Source organism: Pipra filicauda, unplaced genomic scaffold (genome assembly GCF_003945595.2).
Source record: "Pipra filicauda isolate LSUMZ 115617 unplaced genomic scaffold, ASM394559v2 scaffold598_size243975_pilon, whole genome shotgun sequence".
NCBI lineage: Eukaryota > Metazoa > Chordata > Aves > Passeriformes > Pipridae > Pipra > Pipra filicauda.
The window spans coordinates 205,799-227,672 of record NW_024104751.1 but is presented as its reverse complement, the minus strand read 5'-3'; the positions used below and the strand labels follow the sequence as shown (position 1 = coordinate 227,672).

Sequence of the window (21,874 nt, the reverse complement as noted above, 5' to 3'; positions counted from 1 at the left end):
ACCCACACATCTCATCCAGACACATCCAGAACCCAGGAAAGAAAGAGTGCTGTGCTTACACAATGCTGTGACATTATTCATAACATCCAAATTATCTGAGCTGGGAAAAGGCCTCTGTGCATTTCAGCAAGAATGAGATTTCTCTACCCAGCTGTTCCATTCCATTACAGAAGAGGTCCACTGTCTTGTGTGACAGCAAGAGAGACAAGAGCTTAGCTGGGAGAGCTAACCCCATTCTTTAAGTCTGTCAGAAATGGCTGAATCAATCTGAAACCTACTGCTGTCTGAGTGAAAGAGTTTTGGTACCATTTATTCTGTTTGCTTCTTGATTTTTAGTGGAACACAAGCATTCCCTGACTTACAGTTTCCCAGAATTTGGTTATGCCAATTGCAAGTACAGATTTACTCTGCAGAAACCATTGCCACAGGTTGCAGCCTGCATCCCTTCCTATCATGAGGCATGAAGCCTCTGCCTGTGCAGACCACTTGCTAGTTAAAGGAAAGACGGTTGAACTGTTCTGCAGAGACAGTCCCAGCATCGTCCAGTGTCACGTCCTCTGTGGGGACAGGGACACAAGGGAAAACCTGTTCCTCACTGGGGCCCCCGGCCATGGCCCAGGGCTGTGGTGTCAGGCTGGGGATGAAGGGCTTGAGGAACTTGAACTCGCTGTTGCCCGAGCCCGTGGTGAGGCTGATCTCGTAGCAGTAGGGGTGGGGCAGGGTCCCTGCAGCAGCTGCCTCGGCCAGGCCGCTTGGCAAGTTGTCGGCCCCGTCAAGCCCGTGGGCAGCCTTCAGCTCCTTTCTCTTGCACAGCCTGCGAGCCACGAAGGCTGCTGTGGAGGCGAGGAAGAGCAGGGAGACGGAGACCAAGGCAAGGATTAAGTAGGTGGGGAGGGAGCCGGGCTGGTCGTCGGTGGCGGGGCTGCCGTGCGGTTGGCGCAGGTCGGAGAAGTCCTTGAGCAGGAGTGCGCTGAGAGCGGCGGTGGCTGAGAGGGGTGGGCGGCCGTTGTCTCGCACCAGGACGACGAGCTTGTGCTTGACGCTGTCTCTGTCTGTCACGGGCCTCCTGAGCCTCACCTCGCCGCTTTGGGCAGCCACGGCAAAGAGCCCGGGGTCGGTGGCCCTGAGCAGGTGGTAGGAGAGCCACGAGTTCTGCCCCGAGTCGGCGTCGACGGCCACCACTTTGGAGACGAGGTAGCCCGCCTCAGCCGACACGGGCACCAGCTCGCTGGAGGCCGGGCCGCTGTCGGGCGCCGGGTAGAGCACGAGCGGGGCGTTGTCGTTCTCGTCCAGCACCAGCAGGCGGACGGTGACGTTGGCTCGCAGCGGAGGAGAGCCCGCGTCAGAGGCGCTCACCACCACCTCGCTCTGCCTCAGCTGCTCGTAGTCCAGGGCTCGCAGCACAAACACCTGCCCGCTCTCCGAGTTCACCGACAGGCACGAGCACCAAGGCCGCTCCGCCGCTTGCCCCGCTGACAGCGAATAGGTCACCTTGGCATTGAGCCCCACGTCGGCATCTGCGGCACTCACGGCTCCAACCAGCACGCTGGGCACATTGTTCTCACGCACGTACATGGTGTACGAGCTCTGGTTGAAGACAGGCGCGTTGTCATTGACGTCCGAGATGGCCACGGTGAAGGTGTGGCTGCTCGTCAGAGGAGGGGAGCCCGCGTCTGCTGCTGTCACCGTCACGATGTACTGAGCCGTCTCCTCGCGGTCCAGGGCACTGACGGTCACCAGCTCGTAGTAATTCTTATAGGCTGGGCGCAGGGAGAAGACGAGCTCATCGTCGAGGGCACAGGAGACCTTGCCGTTGGCCCCGGCATCGCGGTCCCGGACAGTGAAGAGGGCAACGACCGTGCCGGGCGCTGAGTTCTCGGGGAGGGGACTGCTGAAGGAACTGACCACCAGCTCCGGGGCATTGTCGTTCACATCCAACACCTCCACCAACACTCTGCAAATTGCTGAAAGGCCCCCCCCATCTGTGGCCCTCACACTGAGCTCATGAGTCTCTGCTGCCTCAAAGTCCAGAGGCTTTGTGAGTTTAATTTCACCCGTTATGGGATCAATCTCAAATGCTGAGTCACTCTGGCTGACTACTTGTCTGAACTGATAGGAGATGTCCCCATTAACTCCCGCATCCTGATCAGTTGCCAGCACAGTCAGAACCACAGAGCCTTTTGGTGTGTTTTCCAATACCTGCACATCATAGACCTCCTGTGTGAAGACTGGAGCATTGTCATTGACATCTAGGACGACAATGTGAATTTGGGTGGTCCCGCTCCTGGGTGGAGATCCTCCATCTACTGCAATGAGACTGAAATCCATCTCTGCCTGCTCCTCTCTGTCTAGAGGCTTTTCCAAAACAAGTTCCACAGACTTCTTACCCCTAATCGGGCTCCCATAGAAGACACTAAAGTAGTGGTTCTTGGGAGAGATGCTGTATGCCTGAACGCTGTTGCTCCCAATATCAAGGTCCAGAGCCACCTCCAGAGGGAAACGAGAGCCCGGGTCGCTCGTTTCTGGGATCTTAAAAGTGACTGTTTCCTCGGGGAAAACGGGCGAATGGTCGTTGATGTCGTGCAGGGCCACCTCGACCCGAAAGAACTGCAGCGGGTCGGCCAGCAGCAGCTCGAAGGCGAGCGTGCAGGTGTCGGACTGGGCGCACAGCTGCTCCCGGTCGAGCCTGTCGGCCACGACGAGGCGGCCGCTGGCGCGGTCGAGGCGAAAGTGCTGCCGGCCGTCCTCGGCCAGCAGGCGGGCGCGGCGAGCCGAGAGCTGCGCCGGCGGCAGCGCCGCGTCCTGCGCCAGGTTGCCTACGAGGGAGCCGCTGTCCGCCTCCTCGGCCACGGAGTAGCGGATGGGCTGCGAGCGAGCGAGCGGCACGGAGAGCAAAGCACACACACAAAGCACTTGCCTTGCCATCGCCATGGCCCTCCTCCGGCGGCGGCGGCGGCGGTGTCCGATCTCCTTCTCGCGGATCTCTCGCGTAGTCCCCGCAGAAAGCGGCAGCGGTCGGGTGCCCTTCTGCTCCCTCTGTATTCCGGTCTGGTCGGCAGCCCGGAGTGCAGCCGCGGTGTCCCAGGCTCGGCTGGCAGACCCAGCGGTCGGTGCCGCAGCCGCTGCCCGCTCCGCCCGGCTGGGCTGTTGTGAGCTGGGCTGGGCTTGGCTGTGCTGAGCTGGGCTGGGTCGGGCTCGGCGGCGCCTTAGCCGAGACCACCACCCAGCGGTGCGCGCTGGGACTGCGCCCGCCGCCGCCCGCTGCCCGCGCTGCCGCTCGGCCTGGCCCACGGACACGCGCGCACACGCGCGGTGCCGCCGCTCGCCCTCGGCTGAGCCCGGGGCAGGACGCGCGCACATGGAAGCGGGGATGGAAGTGCCGGCAAGGGTCGGGATGAGCCAGGAGAGGCAGCCGCTGGAGTACGATAAGACGGGGAGCAACTGGACGTCCCCCTCGTCTGTTCCTGTTCCCCGCTGCCCACAGCCCGCGGGAAGCCGTGAGCGCTCGGCGCCCGGCACGCGAGTCAGCCCCTTTCGAGAAATGCGGCGGTAAAAGCCGCACAAGTCGTTTCCCATCGCAGGGTGAGGCAGAGGCTGAGCCCGGAAAGACTGACCCGCCTTCCCCGAACAGACCAACCCGCCCGGAGCCTCTGCAGCGGCAGCGCAGCGGTAACAGCACAGGCGCGGCACTGAACGCTCTATCGCCTGCATCTCCAGACTCAAGACATGTACCCCCCAACCGTTATCTCACTCAGAGGGCATATTGAGAAAAAAACTCCCAGACTTTTGAAAAAACTTGGCAGAGCTTTCCCAGAAAGAACTTCCCTACAAAGACTTCTGTCTCCACGCCAGGAATTAAGGTACTCTCTTTATTTCACTCTTACACATTATGTCAGTTTTTACACTCAGGGGTATCCCAGTTTACAGTGTTACAGTTTATATCTTCAGCACAACACAGCGTGAGGCTTTCTAAATATTCCATTCCTCACAGACATCATTCAAAAAATCAGTTATTAGAGATGGTGTGACAGTCCTTCTTAAAAGGAATAGCCACACACTCAAACACTGCTCAAACACAGTTCAGGGAGTAGAAGGGAAAACATCAAGACAGAATGCAAATGTGCTCATACAAAAAAGGAAAGTTATGAGGGGATAGCTTTCCACTTCATTAAGAAGCCTCCAGAATCAGAAACAAGACTCAGGAGAAAAAAATTCAATGTCTTTTCCACCAGTTCATTTTGATTCTGCCTTCAGAAAATGTTCTTTGAAGGATGTGTGGAGTTTTCATGCAATGCGCCTCAAACACAACAAATATGTTTTCACACCTCTGTACAGTTACAGTCTATCCCAACACGGTTTGTGCTGCTGTGTTGCAAGGAGACAGAACACCCAACCCCTCCTATAGGCCAAAGGAAGACCTTATTGTGCATTTTGCTGCTCTACTCTGCAATAGAGAAGATGAGACCAATGTACTGAAAGGGTCAAAATACCCTCCTTGCCTGCTGGGTTGGAATGGCCTGCATAGCAATGGCTGAATGGGAGCAAATCCCTAATTCACCAGGCAGCACTAGTGATGCTCCAAATGGCCACAGCAGACCTCGATGATCAGGACGGGATCTACATTCGATACCATACTGATGGGAGCCTTTTCAACCTAAGGTGACTGAAGGCCCACACCAAGACCTTAAACCATCTTGTCTGAGAAGTGCTTTATGCTGATGATGCTGCCCTTGTTGCCCACACAGAAGCAGCTCTGCAGCGTTTAACATCCTGCTTTGCAGATGCTGCTGAGCTCTTTGGGCTGGAGCTCAGCTTGAAGAAGTCAGAAGTTCTCCATCAACCTGCACCTCAGGAAATCCCCCAACATCCCCATATCACCATTGGCCAATCAGAGCTCAAATCAGTCCAGCAGTTTAATTCCCTAGGCAGCCTCATCTCCTCGGATGGTAAGATTGACGGGGAGACAGACAACAGATTAGCAAAGGCATACAGTGCTTTTGGAAAACTTCATAAGAGAGTTTGGTGAAAAAAACACTTGAAGAAAAGAACAAAGATCAGTGTTTACAGAGCCATTGTGCTGTCTACTCTCTTGTATGGATGTGAATCAAGGGTCATCTACCACCACCACCTGCGACTCCTCGAACGCTTCCATCAACGCTGTCTCCATTCAATCCTAAACATCCACTGGTCAGATTATGTGACTAATACGTCTGTTCTAGAACAAACAGCAATCACAAGTACTGAGGCCATGTTGCTGAGAACACAGCTGTGCTGGGCAGGGCACGTCTCCAGGATGAAGGACCAACCACCCCCTCCCTAAGATCTTGCTTTATGGTGAACTTGCCACCAGCTGCTGCAAGAGAGGAGCCCCAAAGAGGAGATACAAGGACTCCCTGAAACAACATCTCAGCCTTGCCCATATTGATCAACAGAACTGGCCTACTCTGGCCTCCAATCGGGAGGTCTGGAGACACACCATCTATAACGCTGCTGATGCCTTTGAGAACGCAGCAGGGTCACCCTTGAGGAGAAAAGACAACGCAGAAAGAATTGTGTCTTGCAGAATATACCACCTAAGGAGTGTTTCTGCTGTGCCTTTTGCAACCGGACGTGTCTATCTCGTATTGGTCTTTTTAGCCACCAGCACGCTTGTAACAAACGTGGGTAGAGCCCTCCCCAAATCTTCGTTCCCGAAGCCCAGCCATGATGATTACTAGTGATGCATAAAGAGACATAGTTACAAGAAAGCAAAGGACACAGGGCCCACACATCTCAGCCAGAGACATCCAGAACCCAGGAAAGAAAGAGTGCTGTGCTTACACAACACTATGACAATACTCACAACATCCTAATTTTTCTGAGCGGGGAAAAGGTCTTTGTGTATTCCAGCAAGGATGAGATTTCTCTGTCACACTGTGCCATAACCTTACACAAGAGAATAAAAGGTCTACTGTCTTGTGTGACAGCAAGAGAGACAAGATGTTCTCTGAGACTGCTAACCCCATTCCTATAGCCTCTCAGAAATGGTCGAATCAGTTCTGAAACCTTACTACTCTCTCAGTGAAAGAGCTTTGGTCCCTTTATTTTGTTTGCTTCTTGGTTGGAACACAAGCATTCCCTTAACTAGAGTTTCTGGAAACTGGTTGTGCCAATTGCAGATTTATTTTGGAGGAACCAATCCCACAGGCTGCAGCCTGAATCCCTGCCTACCACAAGGCATGAAGCCTCTGACTCTGCTGACCCCGTGCTAGTTAAAGGAAAGTCTGTTGAACTGTTCTGCAGAGACAGTCCCAGCATCGTCCGGTGTCACGTCCTCTGTGGGGACAGGGACACAAGGGAAAACCTGTTCCTCACTGGGGCCCCCGCCCACGGCCCAGGGCTGTGGTGGCAGGGCATGGGCACGGCACTGAACGCTCTGTTGCCTGTATCTCCAAACTCAACACATGTACCTGCCAAACATTACCTCACTGAAAGGACACACTGAGAAAAAAACTCCCAGACTTTTGAAAAAACTTGGCAGAGCTTTCCCAGAAAGCACTTCTCTACAAAGACTTCTCTCTCCACGCAAGGAATTAAGGTACTCTCTTTATTTCACTCTTACACATTATTTCAGTTTCTACACTCAGGGGTATTCCAGTTTACAATGGTACAGTTTATAACTTCAGCACAACACAGCGTGAGGCTCTCTGGATATTCCATTCCTCACAGACATCATTCAAAAAATCAGTTATTAGAGATGGTGTCACAGTCCTTTTTTAAAGGAACAGGTAAGCAAATGTTCAAACACAGTTCAGGGAGTAAAAGGGAAAAGGTCAACAGAGAATGCAAATGTGCTCACATAAAACTGGAAAGTCCTGTGGGGATAGCTTTCCATTCCATTGAGAAGCCTCCGGATTCAGGAAAAAGAATGAGGAGACCAAATTTAATGTCCTTTCCACCAGTTCGTTTTGATTCTGCCTTCAGAAAATGTTCTTTGAAGGACACGTGGAGTTTTCATGCAATGCACCTCAAACACAACAAATATGTTTTCACACCTCTGTACAGTTACAGTCTATCCCAACACTGTGCTGCTGTATTGCAAGGAGACAGAACACCCAACCCCTCCTATAGGCCAAAGGAAGACCTTATTGTGCATTTTGCTGCTCTACTCTGCAATAGAGAAGATGAGACTGATGTACTGACAGGGTCAAAATACCCTCCTTGCCTGCTGGGTTGGAATGGCCTGCATAGCAATGGCTGAATGGGAGCAAATCCCTAATTCACCAGGCAGCAGGAGTGATGCACAGACAGACACAGTGACAAGAGAGCAAAGGACACAGGGCCCACACATCTCATCCAGACACATCCAGAACTCAGGAAAGAAAGAGTGCTGTGCTTACACAACACTAAGGCATTATTCACAACATCCTAATTTATCTGAACTGGGAAAAGGCCTCTGTGCATTTCAGCAAGAATGAGATTTTTCTACCCAACTGTGCCATTCCATTACAGAAGAGAATAAGTGCTCTACTGTCCTGTGTGTCAGCAAGAGGGACAAGATCTTCTCTGGGACTGCTAACCCCATTCTTAAAGCCTCTCAGAAATGGTTGAATCAAATCTGAAACCTACTACTGTCTGAGTGAAACAGTTTGGTACCCTTTATTCTGTTTGCTTCTTGGTTTTTAGTGGAACACAAGCATTCCCTGACTTACAGATTCCCAGAATTTGGTTACACCAATTGCAAATACAGATTTACTCTGCAGAAATCATTCCCATAGGCTGCATACTGCATCCCTTCCTACCATGAGGCATGAAGCCTCTACCTGTGCTGACCCTGTGCTAGTTAAAGGAAAGACGGTTGAACTGTTCTGCAGAGACAGTCCCAGCATCGTCCGGTGTCACGTCCTCTGTGGGGACAGGGACACAAGGGAAAACCTGTTCCTCACTGGGGCCCCCGGCCATGGCCCAGGGCTGTGGTGTCAGGCCGGGGACGAAGGGCTTGAGGAACTTGAACTCGCTGTTGCCCGAGCCCGTGGTGAGGCTGATCTCGTAGCAGTAGGGGTGGGGCAGGGTCCCTGCAGCAGCTGCCTCGGCCAGGCCGCTCGGCAAGTTGTCGGCCCCGTCAAGCACGTGGGCAGCCTTCAGCTCCTTTCTCTTGCACAGCCTGCGAGCCACGAAGGCTGCTGTGGAGGCGAGGAAGAGCAGGGAGACGGAGACCAAGGCAAGGATTAAGTAGGTGGTGAGGGAGCCGGGCTGGTCGTCGGTGGCGGGGCTGCCGTGCGGTTGGCGCAGGTCGGAGAAGTCCTTGAGCAGGAGTGCGCTGAGAGCGGCGGTGGCTGAGAGGGGTGGGCGGCCGTTGTCTCGCACCAGGACGACGAGCTTGTGCTTGACGCTGTCTCTGTCTGTCACGGGCCTCCTGAGCCTCACCTCGCCGCTTTGGGCAGCCACGGCAAAGAGCCCGGGGTCGGTGGCCCTGAGCAGGTGGTAGGAGAGCCAGGAGTTCTGCCCCGAGTCGGCGTCGACGGCCACCACTTTGGAGACGAGGTAGCCCGCCTCAGCCGACACGGGCACCAGCTCGCTGGAGGCCGGGCCGCTGTCGGGCGCCGGGTAGAGCACGAGCGGGGCGTTGTCGTTCTCGTCCAGCACCAGCAGGCGGACGGTGACGTTGGCTCGCAGCGGAGGAGAGCCCGCGTCAGAGGCGCTCACCACCACCTCGCTCTGCCTCAGCTGCTCGTAGTCCAGGGCTCGCAGCACAAACACCTGCCCGCTCTCTGAGTTCACCGACAGGCACGAGCACCAAGGCCGCTCCGCCGCTTGCCCCGCTGACAGCGAATAGGTCACCTTGGCGTTGAGCCCCACGTCGGCATCTGCGGCACTCACGGCTCCAACCAGCACGCTGGGCACATTGTTCTCACGCACGTACATGGTGTACGAGCTCTGGGTGAAGACAGGCGCGTTGTCATTGACGTCCGAGATGGCCACGGTGAAGGTGTGGCTGCTCGTCAGAGGAGGGGAGCCCGCGTCTGCTGCTGTCACCGTCACGATGTACTGAGCCGTCTCCTCGCGGTCCAGGGCACTGACGGTCACCAGCTCGTAGTAATTCTTATAGGCTGGGCGCAGGGAGAAGACGAGCTGATCGTCGAGGGCACAGGAGACCTTGCCGTTGGCCCCGGCATCGCGGTCCCTGACGGTGAAGAGGGCAACGACCGTGCCGGGCGCTGAGTTCTCGGGGAGGGGACTGCTGAAGGAACTGACCACCAGCTCCGGGGCATTGTCATTCACATCCAACACCTCCACCAACACCTTGCAGATTGCTGAAAGGCCCCCACCATCTCTGGCTCTCACACTGAGCTCGTGAGTGTCTGCTGCCTCAAAATCCAGAGGCTTTGTGAGTTTAATTTCACCCGTTATGGAATCAATCTCAAAGGCTGAATCACTCTGACTGACTGCTTGTCTGAACTGGTAGGAGATGTCTCCATTAATTCCTGAATCCCGATCTGTTGCCAAGACAGTCAAGACCACAGAGCCCTCCGGTGCATTTTCCAATACCTGCACATCATACACCTCCTGTGTGAAGACGGGAGCGTTGTCATTGACATCCAGAACTGTAATGTGAATTTGGGTGGTTCCACTTCTGGGTGGAGAGCCCCCATCCACAGCAATGAGACTGAAATCCATCTCTGCCTGCTCCTCTCTGTCCAGCGACTTCTCCAAAACCAGTTCAACATACTTCTTGCTCTTCATCCGACTCCCATAGGAGACACTAAAATACTCGTTCTCGGGAGCAATGCTGTATGCCTGGACGCTGTTGCTGCCAATATCAAAGTCCCAAGCCACCTCCAAAGGGAAACGAGAGCCAGGCTCGCTCGTTTCCAGGATGTCAAAAGTGACTTTATCCACGGGAAAAACGGGCGAATGGTCATTGATGTCGTGCAGGGCCACCTCGACCCGAAAGAACTGCAGCGGGTCGGCCAGCAGCAGCTCGAAGGCGAGCGTGCAGGTGTCGGACTGGGCGCACAGCTGCTCCCGGTCGAGCCTGTCGGCCACGACGAGGCGGCCGCTGGCGCGGTCGAGGCGAAAGTGCTGCCGGCCGTCCTCGGCCAGCAGGCGGGCGCGGCGAGCCGAGAGCTGCGCCGGCGGCAGCGCCGCGTCCTGCGCCAGGTTGCCTACGAGGGAGCCGCTGTCCGCCTCCTCGGCCACGGAGTAGCGGATGGGCTGCGAGCGAGCGAGCGGCACGGAGAGCAAAGCACACACACAAAGCACTTGCCTTGCCATCGCCATGGCCCTCCTCCGGCTCCGGCGGCGGCGGCGGTGTCCGATCTCCTTCTCGCGGATCTCTGGTGTAGTCCCCGCCGAAAGCGGCAGCGGTAGGGTGCCCTTCTGTTCCCTCTGTATTCCGGTCTGGTCGGCAGCCCGGAGTGCAGCCGCGGTGTCCCAGGCTCGGCTGGCAGACCCAGCGGTCGGTGCCGCAGCCGCTGCCCGCTCCGCCCGGCTGGGCTGTTGTGAGCTGGGCTGGGCTTGGCTGTGCTGAGCTGGGCTGGGTCGGGCTCGGCGGCGCCTTAGCCGAGACCACCACCCAGCGGTGCGCGCTGGGACTGCGCCCGCCGCCGCCCGCTGCCCGCGCTGCCGCTCGGCCCGGCCCACGGACACGCGCGCACACGCGCGGTGCCGCCGCTCGCCCTCGGCTGAGCCCGGGGCAGGACGCGCGCACATCAAAGCGGGGATGGAATTGCCGGCAAGGGTCGGGATGAGCACTGAGGAGCCGCCGCTTTACTCCAAGCACACGGATAGAGTCAGCACCTGTCCCGAGTCTGTCCGCCCTCCCCGCTCCCCCCTGCCCACAGTCCTCGGGAAACCGTGAGTCTCTTCTCCTGGCAGAAGCGTCCGCGCCCTTCGAGAAACGCAGCGGTAAAAGCAGCACAAGGCGTTTCCCACCGCAGCGTGAGGCAGAACCTGAGCCCGGAAAGACTGAACCACTTTCCCAGAAGATACCACCTGGCCCGGAGCCTCCGCAGTGGCAGCGCAGCGGTAACAGCACGGACACGGCACTGAACGCTCTATCGCCTGCATCTCCAAGCTCTAGATACATATGCACTCACCCAACATCATCTCAATAAATGGACAAAACGAAAAAAACCTCCCAGACTTTTTAAAAAGCTTGACAGACTTTTCCCGAACGAATGATTCTACAAAAGATTCTTCCACACAAGGAATTAAGGTACTCTCTTTATTTCTCAATTACACATTATTTCAGTATTTACACTCAGGGGTATCCCAGTTTAGAATGTTACAGTTTAAAACTTCATCACAACACAGGCAGTGTGAGGCTTTCTGAATATTCCGTGCATCACACACATTAGTAAAGGTATCAGTTACTACAGATGGGGTGACAGTCCTTAAAAGGAACGGGCAAAAAAATGCTAAAGCCCAGTTCAGAGAGTACAAGGAAAAAGGGCAAAAAGGAGAATGCAAATGCTCTAACACAAACCCAGAAAGTTATGCTGGGACAGCTTCCCAGTTCAATTCTGCGGAATCCAGGAACATCAATGAGAAGATTAAAGCCAAAGTCCTTTTCACAAGCTCATCTTGATTGTATCTTCAGAAAAATGCTCTTTGAAGGACATTTGGAGTTTTCATGCAATGCACCCAAAAACAATGAACATGTTTTAATAACTCTGTACAGTTGCAGCCCACCCCAACACCATTTGTGCTACTGTACTGCAAAAAGACAGAACAGCCAATCCCCTCTTATTGGTCAAAGGAAGATCTTACTGTGCATTTTTCTGCTCTTCTCTGAAGACGAGACCTCTGTACTCAAAGTATCAAAATACCCTCCTTGCCTGCTGAGCTGGAATTGCCTGCTTTGCAATTGCTGAATGGCAGGAATTCCTGATTCACCGGGCAACACCAGTGAACATTAGGAAACACACAGTGGTTGTGTTGACTGACATAGTGACAAGAAAGCAAAGCCCACAGAGCCCATATATGTCAAACAGAAACATCCAGAACGCAGGAAAGAAAGAGCTTGGTGCTCACATGCAACTGTGACACAGCACTGACAACTTCCCAGCACTGACCTGAGCTGGGCAAAGGTCACTGTGAATTTCAGAAAGGATGAGGTTTGCCTGTCTCATTTTCTGTGCCAGAGTGTTACAGAACAGAATTAAAGGTTCACTGTCTTGTCTGACAGAAGGAGAGACAAGAGCTTAGCTGGAACTGCTAACCCCATTCTTAAAGCCTCTCAGGAATGGCCTTAAAAGACCTGAAACATATGAATGTCTGAGTGAAAGAGCTCTGGCCCCCTTCATTCTGTTTCTTTCTTGGGGTTTAGTGGAACACAAGCATGGCATGGCCTGCATAGAAATGGCTGAATGGGAGCAAATGCCTAATTCACCAGGCAGCACTAGTGATGCACAGACAGACACAGTGTCAAGAGAGCAAAGGACACAGGGCCCACACATCTCAGACAGAGACATCCAGAACCCAGGAAAGAAAGAGTGCTGTGCCTACACAACACTAGGACAATACTCACAACATCCTAATTTATCTGAGCTGGGAAAAGGCCTCTGTGAATTTCAGTGAGAATGAGATTTCTCTGCCCAGCTGTTCCATTCCATTACAGAAGAGGTCTACTGTCTTGTGTGACAGCAAAAGAGACAAGAGCTTGGCTGGGAGTGATAACCCCATTCTCAAAGCCTGTCAGAAATGGCTGAATCAGGTCTGAAATCTACTACTGTCTGACTGAAAGAGATTTTGTTCCCTTTATTCTGTTTGCTTCTTGGTTGTCAGTGGAACACAAGCATTCCCTGACTTACAATTTACTAGAATTTGGTTCTGCCAATTGCAAATACAGATTTCCTCTGGAGGAACCATTCCTACAGGCTGGTATCTCAGACAGAGACATTCAGAACCCAGGAAAGCAAGAGCCCTGTGCTCACACGACATTGAGACACTGCGTTCACAACATTGCTGAGCTGGAAAAATGTCTTTATGCATTTCAGAGAGGATGAGATTTGTGTACCCAACTGTGCCATTCTGTTACAGAAGAGCCCATGGTCTTATCTGACAGCAAGAGAGACAAGAGCTTAGCTGGGAGAGCTAACCCCATTCTTAAAGCCTGTCAGAAATGGCTGAATCAGTTCTGAAACCTACAACTGTCTGAGTGAAAGAGCTTTAGGACCCTTTATTCTCTATGCTTCTTGGTTTTTAGTGAAACACAAGTATTCCCTGATTTACAATTTCTGGAAAATGGTTATGCCAATTGCAAATACAGATTTATCTTGGAGGAACCAAACCCACAGGCTGCAGCCTGCACCCCTTCCTACCACGAGGCATGAAACCTCTGGCTGTGACGACCCCGTTCTAATTAAAGGAAAGTCTGTTGAACTGTTCTGCAGAGACAGTCCCAGCATCGTCCGGTGTCACGTCCTCTGTGGGGACAGGGACACAAGGGAAAACCTGTTCCTCACTGGGGCCTCCGGCCATGGCCCAGGGCTGTGGTGTCAGGCTGGGGCCGAAGGGCTTGAGGAACTTGAACTCGCTGTTGCCCGAGCCCGTGGTGAGGCTGATCTCGTAGCAGTAGGGGTGGGGCAGGGTCCCTGCAGCAGCTGCCTCGGCCAGGCCGCTCGGCAAGTTGTCGGCCCCGTCAAGCACGTGGGCAGCCTTCAGCTCCTTTCTCTTGCACAGCCTGCGAGCCACGAAGGCTGCTGTGGAGGCGAGGAAGAGCAGGGAGACGGAGACCAAGGCAAGGATTAAGTAGGTGGTGAGGGAGCCGGGCTGGTCGTCGGTGGCGGGGCTGCCGTGCGGTTGGCGCAGGTCGGAGAAGTCCTTGAGCAGGAGTGCGCTGAGAGCGGCGGTGGCTGAGAGGGGTGGGCGGCCGTTGTCTCGCACCAGGACGACGAGCTTGTGCTTGACGCTGTCTCTGTCTGTCACGGGCCTCCTGAGCCTCACCTCGCCGCTTTGGGCAGCCACGGCAAAGAGCCCGGGGTCGGTGGCCCTGAGCAGGTGGTAGGAGAGCCACGAGTTCTGCCCCGAGTCGGCGTCGACGGCCACCACTTTGGAGACGAGGTAGCCCGCCTCAGCCGACACGGGCACCAGCTCGCTGGAGGCCGGGCCGCTGTCGGGCGCCGGGTAGAGCACGAGCGGGGCGTTGTCGTTCTCGTCCAGCACCAGCAGGCGGACGGTGACGTTGGCTCGCAGCGGAGGAGAGCCCGCGTCAGAGGCGCTCACCACCACCTCGCTCTGCCTCAGCTGCTCGTAGTCCAGGGCTCGCAGCACAAACACCTGCCCGCTCTCCGAGTTCACCGACAGGCACGAGCACCAAGGCCGCTCCGCCGCTTGCCCCGCTGACAGCGAATAGGTCACCTTGGCGTTGAGCCCCACGTCGGCATCTGCGGCACTCACGGCTCCAACCAGCACGCTGGGCACATTGTTCTCACGCACGTACATGGTGTACGAGCTCTGGGTGAAGACAGGCGCGTTGTCATTGACGTCCGAGATGGCCACGGTGAAGGTGTGGCTGCTCGTCAGAGGAGGGGAGCCCGCGTCTGCTGCTGTCACCGTCACGATGTACTGAGCCGTCTCCTCGCGGTCCAGGGCACTGACGGTCACCAGCTCATAGTAATTCTTATAGGCTGGGCGCAGGGAGAAGACGAGCTGATCGTCGAGGGCACAGGAGACCTTGCCGTTGGCCCCGGCATCGCGGTCCCGGACAGTGAAGAGGGCAACGACCGTGCCGGGCGCTGAGTTCTCGGGGAGGGGACTGCTGAAGGAACTGACCACCAGCTCCGGGGCATTGTCATTCACATCCAACACCTCCACCAACACCTTGCAGATTGCGGAAAGGCCCCCTCCATCTGTGGCCCTCACAGTGAGTTCGTGAGTCTCTGCTGCCTCAAAGTCCAGTGGCTTTCGAAGTTTAATTTCTCCTGTTGTGTAATCAATCTCAAACAATGATTCACTCGGGCTAACTGCTTCACTGAATTGGTAGGAGATGTCTCCATTAATTCCTGAATCCCGATCAGTTGCCAACACAGTCAGAAGCACAGAACCCGTTGGTACGTTTTCTACAACCTTCCCTATGTACTCCTCCTGTGTGAAGATTGGAGCATTGTCATTGACATCTAGGACAACAATATGGACTTGGGTGGTCCCACTCCTGGGAGGAGAGCCCCCATCCACAGCAATGACACTGAAATGCATCTCTGCCTGCTCCTCTCTATCTAGAGGCTTTTCCAAGACCAGTTCGATAGACTTCTTGCCTGTAACCCGACTGTCATAGGAGACACTAAAGTACTCGTTCTCGGGAGAGATGCTGTATGCCTGCACGTTGTTGCTGCCAACATCAAGGTCCCGAGCAACCTCCAGAGGAAAACGAGAGCCTGGGTCACTCGTTTCCAGGATCTTAAAAGTGACTCGTTCAGCAGGGAAAACGGGCGAATGGTCATTGATGTCTTGCAGGGCCACCTCGACCCGAAAGAACTGCAGCGGGTCGGCCAGCAGCAGCTCGAAGGCGAGCGTGCAGGTGTCGGACTGGGCGCACAGCTGCTCCCGGTCGAGCCTGTCGGCCACGACGAGGCGGCCGCTGGCGCGGTCGAGGCGAAAGTGCTGCCGGCCGTCCTCGGCCAGCAGGCGGGCGCGGCGAGCCGAGAGCTGCGCCGGCGGCAGCGCCGCGTCCTGCGCCAGGTTGCCTACGAGGGAGCCGCTGTCCGCCTCCTCGGCCACGGAGTAGCGGATGGGCTGCGAGCGAGCGAGCGGCACGGAGAGCAAAGCACACACACAAAGCACTTGCCTTGCCATCGCCATGGCCCTCCTCCGGCGGCGGCGGCGGCGGCGGTGTCCGATCTCCTTCTCGCGGATCTCTCGCGTAGTCTCCGCCGAAAGCGACAGCGGTCGGGTGCCTTCCTTCTCCCTCTGTATTCCGGTCGGTTCGGCAGCCCGGAGTGCGGCCGCGGTGTCCCAGGCTCGGTTGGCAGACCCAGCGGTCGCTGCCGCAGCCGCTGCCCGCTCCGCCCGGCTGGGCTGTTGTGAGCTGGGCTGGGCTTGGCTGTGCTGAGCTGGGCTGGGTCGGGCTCGGCGGCGCCTTAGCCGAGACCACCACCCAGCGGTGCGCGCTGGGACTGCGCCCGCCGCCGCCCGCTGCCCGCGCTGCCGCTCGGCCCGGCCCACGGACACGCGCGCACACGCGCGGTGCCGCCGCTCGCCCTCGGCTGAGCCCGGGGCAGGACGCGCGCACATCAAAGCGGGGATAGAAGTGCCGGCAAGGGTCGGGATGAGCCATGAGGAGCCGCCGCTTTACTCCGAACGCACGGAGAGCTCCGTCACCTGTCCCGAGTCTGTCCGCGCTCCCCGCTGCCCCCAGCCCGCGGGAAGTCCTGAGCTCCCTGCTGCTGACACGCGAGTCAGTGCCTTTTGAGAAACGCGGCAATAAAAGTCTCAGAAGGCTTTTACCAATGCAGCGTGAGGCAGAGGCTGAGCTCGGAAAGACTGACCCGCCTTCCCGGAACAGACAAACTGGCCCGGAGCCTCCGCAGTGGCAGCGCAGCGGTAACAGCAGGAGCACGGCATTGAACACTCTATCGACAGCATCGCCACGCTCTAGACACATAGGGACCCACCCAACATTACCTCAGTAAACAGACAAAACGAGAAAAAACCTCCCACACTTTTGAAAAACCTTGACAGAGCTTTCCCGAATGAACGATTCTACAAAAGACTTCTTTCTCCACGCGAGGACTTAAGGTACTCTCTTTATCTCACTCTTACACATTATTTCAGTTTTACACTCAGGGGTATCCCTGAGTGTAATGTTAAAATGTTACACTTTAAAACTTCAGCACAACACAGACAGTGTGAGGCTTTCTGAATATTCCGTGCATCACACACATTATTAAAGGTATCAGTTACTATAGATGGTGTGACAATCCTTCTTAAAAGGAACAGGCAAAAAAATGCTCTAACTCAGTTCAGGGAGTACAAAGAAAAAGGGCCAAAAAGGAGAATGCAAAGACTCTAATACAAACCCAGAAAGTCATGCTGGGACAGCTTCCCAGTTCAATTCCGCTGAATTCAGGAACAACAATGAGAAGACCAAACTCAAAGTCCTTTTCACAAGCTCATCTTGATTCAGAAAATTCTCTTGGAGGTACACAAGGAGTTTTTATGCAATGCAACCAAAGACAATGAACAGGTTTTCACATCTCTGTAGAGATACAGTCTACCTCAACACTGTTTGTGCTACTGTACTGCAAGCAGACAGAACACCCAATCCCCTCTTACCGGTCAAAATATAGATCCTATTGTGCATTTTGCTGCTCTTCTCTGACACAAAGAAGATGAGACCTCTGTACTCAAAGGGTCAAGATACCCTCCTTGTCCGCTGAGCTGGAATTGCCAGATCTCTGAGCTGGAATTGCCTGCTTTGCAATGACTGAGTAACAGGAATTCCCTGATTCACCGGGCAACACCAGTGAACATTAGGAAACACACAGTGTCTGTATTGACTGACACAGTGACAAGAAAGTAAAGTGCACAGAGCCCATGTATTTTATCCAGAAACATCTGGAACCCAGGAAAGGAAGAGCTTGGTGCTCACATGGCATTGTTACACAGCAATGACAATTTATTTACTTTCCTGAGCTGGGAAAAGGTCATTGTGCATTTAAGCAAGGATGAAGTTTGTCTGTCCCACTGTTTGTGCCATACTGTTACAAAACAAAATTAAAGGTCCACAGACTTGTCTGACAGCAAGAGAGAAAAGAGCTTAGCTGGGAGAGTGAAAAGCATTCTTAAAGCCTCTCAGGAATGGCCTTAACAGACTTGAAGCATATGAATGTCTGAGTGAAACAGTTTGTGTTCCTTTATTCTGTTTGCTTATTGATTTTTAGTGGAAACAATCAGATTCTGGCTTACAATTTCTGGAAACTGGTTAAGCCAATTGCAAATACAAATTCCCTCTAAAGGAACCATTGCCACAGGCTGCAGCCTGCATCCCTGCCTACCACGACACATGAAGCCTCTGCCTGTGCTGACCCCGTGCTAGTTGAAGGAAAGACGGTTGAACTGTTCTGCAGAGACAGTCCCAGCATCGTCCGGTGTCACGTCCTCTGTGGGGACAGGGACACAATGGGAAAACCTGTTCCTCACTGGGGCCCCCGGCCATGGCCCAGGGCTGTGGTGGCAGGCTGGGGACGAAGGGACTGGGATACACTCAGGTGTATCCCAGTTTAGAATGTTACACTTTAAAACTTCAGCACAACACAGACAATGTGAGACTTTCTGAATATTCCATGCATCACACAAATTATTAAAGCTATCAGTTACTATAGATGGCGTGACAGTCCTTAAAAGGAGCAGGCAAAAAAGGCTCAAACCCAATTCAGGGAGTACAAGGAAAAAGGGCCTAAAGGAGAATGCAAATGCTCTAACACAAACACAGAAAGTCATGCTGGGACAGCATCCAAGTTAAATTCTGCTGAATGCAGGAGCAGCAATGAGGAGATCAAACTCAAAGTCGTTTTCACAAGCTCATCTTGATTGTACTTTCAGAAAATGCTCTTTGAAGGACATTTGGAGTTTTCATGCAATGCACCCAAAGACAATGAACAGGTTTTCACATCTCTGTACAGATATCGTCTACCCCAACAATGTTTGTGCCGCTGTACTGCAAAGAGATAGAACACCCAATCCCCTCTTATCGGCCAAAGGAAGATCTTAGTGTGCATTTCCTTGCTCTTCTCTGACATAAAGAACATGAATCCTCTGTACTCGAAGGGTCAAAATACCCTCCTTGCCTGCTGAGCTGGAATTACCTGCTTTCCAAAGGCTGAGTGACAGGAATTCCCTGATTCAGCGGGCAACACCAGTGAACATTAGGAAACACACAGTGGCTGTATTGACTGACATAGTGACAAGAAAGTGAAGTGCACAGAGCCCAGATATCTGAGACAGAGACATCCGGAACGCAGGAAAGAAAGGGCTTGGTGCTCACACGCAATTGTGGCACAGCACTGACCATTTCCTTACTTTTCTGAGCTGGGAAAAGGCCTTTGTGCATTTCAGCAAGGATGAGCTTTGTCTGTCCCACTGTTTGTGCCATACTGTTACAGAACAGAATTAAAGATCCACTGTCTTGTCTGACAGCAAGTGAGACAAGAGCTTAGCTGGGAGAGCTAACCCCATTCTTAAAGCCTCACAGGAATGGCCTTAACAGACTTGAAACATATGAATGTCTGAGTGCAAGAGTTTATGCTCCCTTTGTTCTGTTTCCTTGTTGGTTTTAAGGGGAATGCAATCATATTCTGACTTAAAATTTTCCAGAACGTTGTTAAGCCAATCACAAATACAGATTTCCTCTAAAGGAACCATTCCCATAGGCTGCATACTGCATCTCTGCCTTCCAGGAGGCATGAAACCTATGCCTATGCTGACCCCGTGCCTATGCCGTGCTAGTTAAAGGAAAGACGGTTGAACTGTTCTGCAGAGACAGTCCCAGCATCGTCCGGTGTCACGTCCTCTGTGGGGACAGGGACACAAGGGAAAACCTGTTCCTCACTGGGGCCCCCGCCCGTGGCCCAGGGCTGTGGTGTCAGGCCGGGGCCGAAGGGCTTGAGGAACTTGAACTCGCTGTTGCCCGAGCCCGTGGTGAGGCTGATCTCGTAGCAGTAGGGGTGGGGCAGGGTCCCTGCAGCAGCTGCCTCGGCCAGGCCGCTCGGCAAGTTGTCGGCCCCATCAAGCACGTGGGCAGCCTTCAGCTCCTTTCTCTTGCACAGCCTGCGAGCCACGAAGGCTGCTGTGGAGCCAAGGAAGAGCAGGGAGACGGAGACCAAGGCAAGGATTAAGTAGGTGGTGAGGGAGCCGGGCTGGTCGTCGGTGGCGGGGCTGCCGTGCGGTTGGCGCAGGTCGGAGAAGTCCTTGAGCAGGAGTGCGCTGAGAGCGGCGGTGGCTGAGAGGGGTGGGCGGCCGTTGTCTCGCACCAGGACGACGAGCTTGTGCTTGACGCTGTCTCTGTCTGTCACGGGCCTCCTGAGCCTCACCTCGCCGCTTTGGGCAGCCACGGCAAAGAGCCCGGGGTCGGTGGCCCTGAGCAGGTGGTAGGAGAGCCACGAGTTCTGCCCCGAGTCGGCGTCGACGGCCACCACTTTGGAGACGAGGTAGCCCGCCTCAGCCGACACGGGCACCAGCTCGCTGGAGGCCGGGCCGCTGTCGGGCGCCGGGTAGAGCACGAGCGGGGCGTTGTCGTTCTCGTCCAGCACCAGCAGGCGGACGGTGACGTTGGCTCGCAGCGGAGGAGAGCCCGCGTCAGAGGCGCTCACCACCACCTCGCTCTGCCTCAGCTGCTCGTAGTCCAGGGCTCGCAGCACAAACACCTGCCCGCTCTCCGAGTTCACCGACAGGCACGAGCACCAAGGCCGCTCCGCCGCTTGCCCCGCTGACAGCGAATAGGTCACCTTGGCATTGAGCCCCACGTCGGCATCTGCGGCACTCACGGCTCCAACCAGCACGCTGGGCACATTGTTCTCACGCACGTACATGGTGTACGAGCTCTGGTTGAAGACAGGCGCGTTGTCATTGACGTCCGAGATGGCCACGGTGAAGGTGTGGCTGCTCGTCAGAGGAGGGGAGCCCGCGTCTGCTGCTGTCACCGTCACGATGTACTGAGCCGTCTCCTCGCGGTCCAGGGCACTGACGGTCACCAGCTCGTAGTAATTCTTATAGGCTGGGCGCAGGGAGAAGACGAGCTGATCGTCGAGGGCACAGGAGACCTTGCCGTTGGCCCCGGCATCGCGGTCCCGGACAGTGAAGAGGGCAACGACCGTGCCGGGCGCTGAGTTCTCGGCGAGGGGACTGCTGAAGGAACTGACCACCAGCTCCGGGGCATTGTCATTCACATCCAACACCTTCACCAACACCTTGCAGATTGCTGAAAGGCCCCCCCCATCTGTGGCCCTCACACTGAGCTCATGAGTCTCTGCTGCCTCAAAGTCCAGAGGCTTAGTGAGTTTAATTTCACCCATTATGGGATCAATCTCAAATGCTGAGTCACTCCGACCCACTTCTTCGCTGAACTGGTAGGAGATTTCCCCATTAACTCCCGCATCCCGATCAGTTGCCAGCACAGTCAAAACCACAGAGCCTTTTGGTGTGTTTTCCAAAACCTGCATAGTGTAACGATCCTGTGTGAAGACTGGAGCGTTGTCATTGACATCTAGAACGACAATGTGGATTTGGGTGGTGCCACTCCTGGGTGGAGAGCCGCCATCCACAGCAATGAGACTGAAATCCATCTCCGCCTTCTCCTCTCTGTCTAGCGGCTTTTCCAAGACCAGTTCAACATATCTGTCGCCATTACTCCGACTTCCATAGGAGACACTAAAGTACTCGTTCTCGGGAGTGATGCTGTATGCCTGGATGCTATTGCTGCCAATATCAAGGTCCCGAGCAACCTCCAGAGGGAAACGAGAGCCCGGGTCGCCCCTTTCGGGGATCTTAAAAGTGACTCGTTCCGCAGGGAAGACGGGCGAATGGTCATTGATGTCGTGCAGGGCCACCTCGACCCGAAAGAACTGCAGCGGGTCGGCCAGCAGCAGCTCGAAGGCGAGCGTGCAGGTGTCGGACTGGGCGCACAGCTGCTCCCGGTCGAGCCTGTCGGCCACGACGAGGCGGCCGCTGGCGCGGTCGAGGCGAAAGTGCTGCCGGCCGTCCTCGGCCAGCAGGCGGGCGCGGCGAGCCGAGAGCTGCGCCGGCGGCAGCGCCGCGTCCTGCGCCAGGTTGCCTACGAGGGAGCCGCTGTCCGCCTCCTCGGCCACGGAGTAGCGGATGGGCTGCGAGCGAGCGAGCGGCACGGAGAGCAAAGCACACACACAAAGCACTTGCCTTGCCATCGCCATGGCCCTCC

At 55.1% G+C, this 21,874-nt stretch overlaps 4 protein-coding genes across 4 annotated transcripts in view; all 4 read right to left on the bottom strand.

The window, feature by feature from the left end:
* LOC113991389 (protocadherin beta-15-like) overlaps window positions 1–3,379 on the bottom strand; it is an 18,238-nt gene extending 14,859 nt beyond the window's left edge. Inside the window, exon 1 of the mRNA XM_039387890.1 lies at window positions 592–3,379. Coding sequence (XP_039243824.1) covers window positions 592–3,360 — 2,769 coding nt within the window. The 5' untranslated portion in view covers window positions 3,361–3,379. The remainder of the gene's footprint in view (window positions 1–591) is intronic.
* Window positions 1–21,874, bottom strand: part of LOC113993342 (protocadherin beta-15-like) — a 23,651-nt gene extending 1,777 nt beyond the window's left edge. The window contains exon 1 of the mRNA XM_039387891.1: window positions 19,449–21,874. Within this exon, the coding sequence (XP_039243825.1) occupies window positions 19,449–21,866 (2,418 nt within the window). The 5' untranslated portion in view covers window positions 21,867–21,874. The remainder of the gene's footprint in view (window positions 1–19,448) is intronic.
* LOC113982686 (protocadherin beta-15-like) lies at window positions 6,573–10,288 on the bottom strand. Its single transcript, XM_027711133.2, has one exon. The coding sequence runs from the start codon at window positions 10,258–10,260 to the stop codon at window positions 7,819–7,821; it is 2,442 nt and encodes an 813-aa protein (XP_027566934.2). The 5' UTR covers window positions 10,261–10,288; the 3' UTR covers window positions 6,573–7,818.
* Window positions 12,668–16,215, bottom strand: LOC113988377 (protocadherin beta-15-like). Its single transcript, XM_039387889.1, has one exon. It carries the CDS (start codon window positions 16,213–16,215, stop codon window positions 13,342–13,344), a length of 2,874 nt encoding a protein of 957 aa, XP_039243823.1. The 3' UTR covers window positions 12,668–13,341.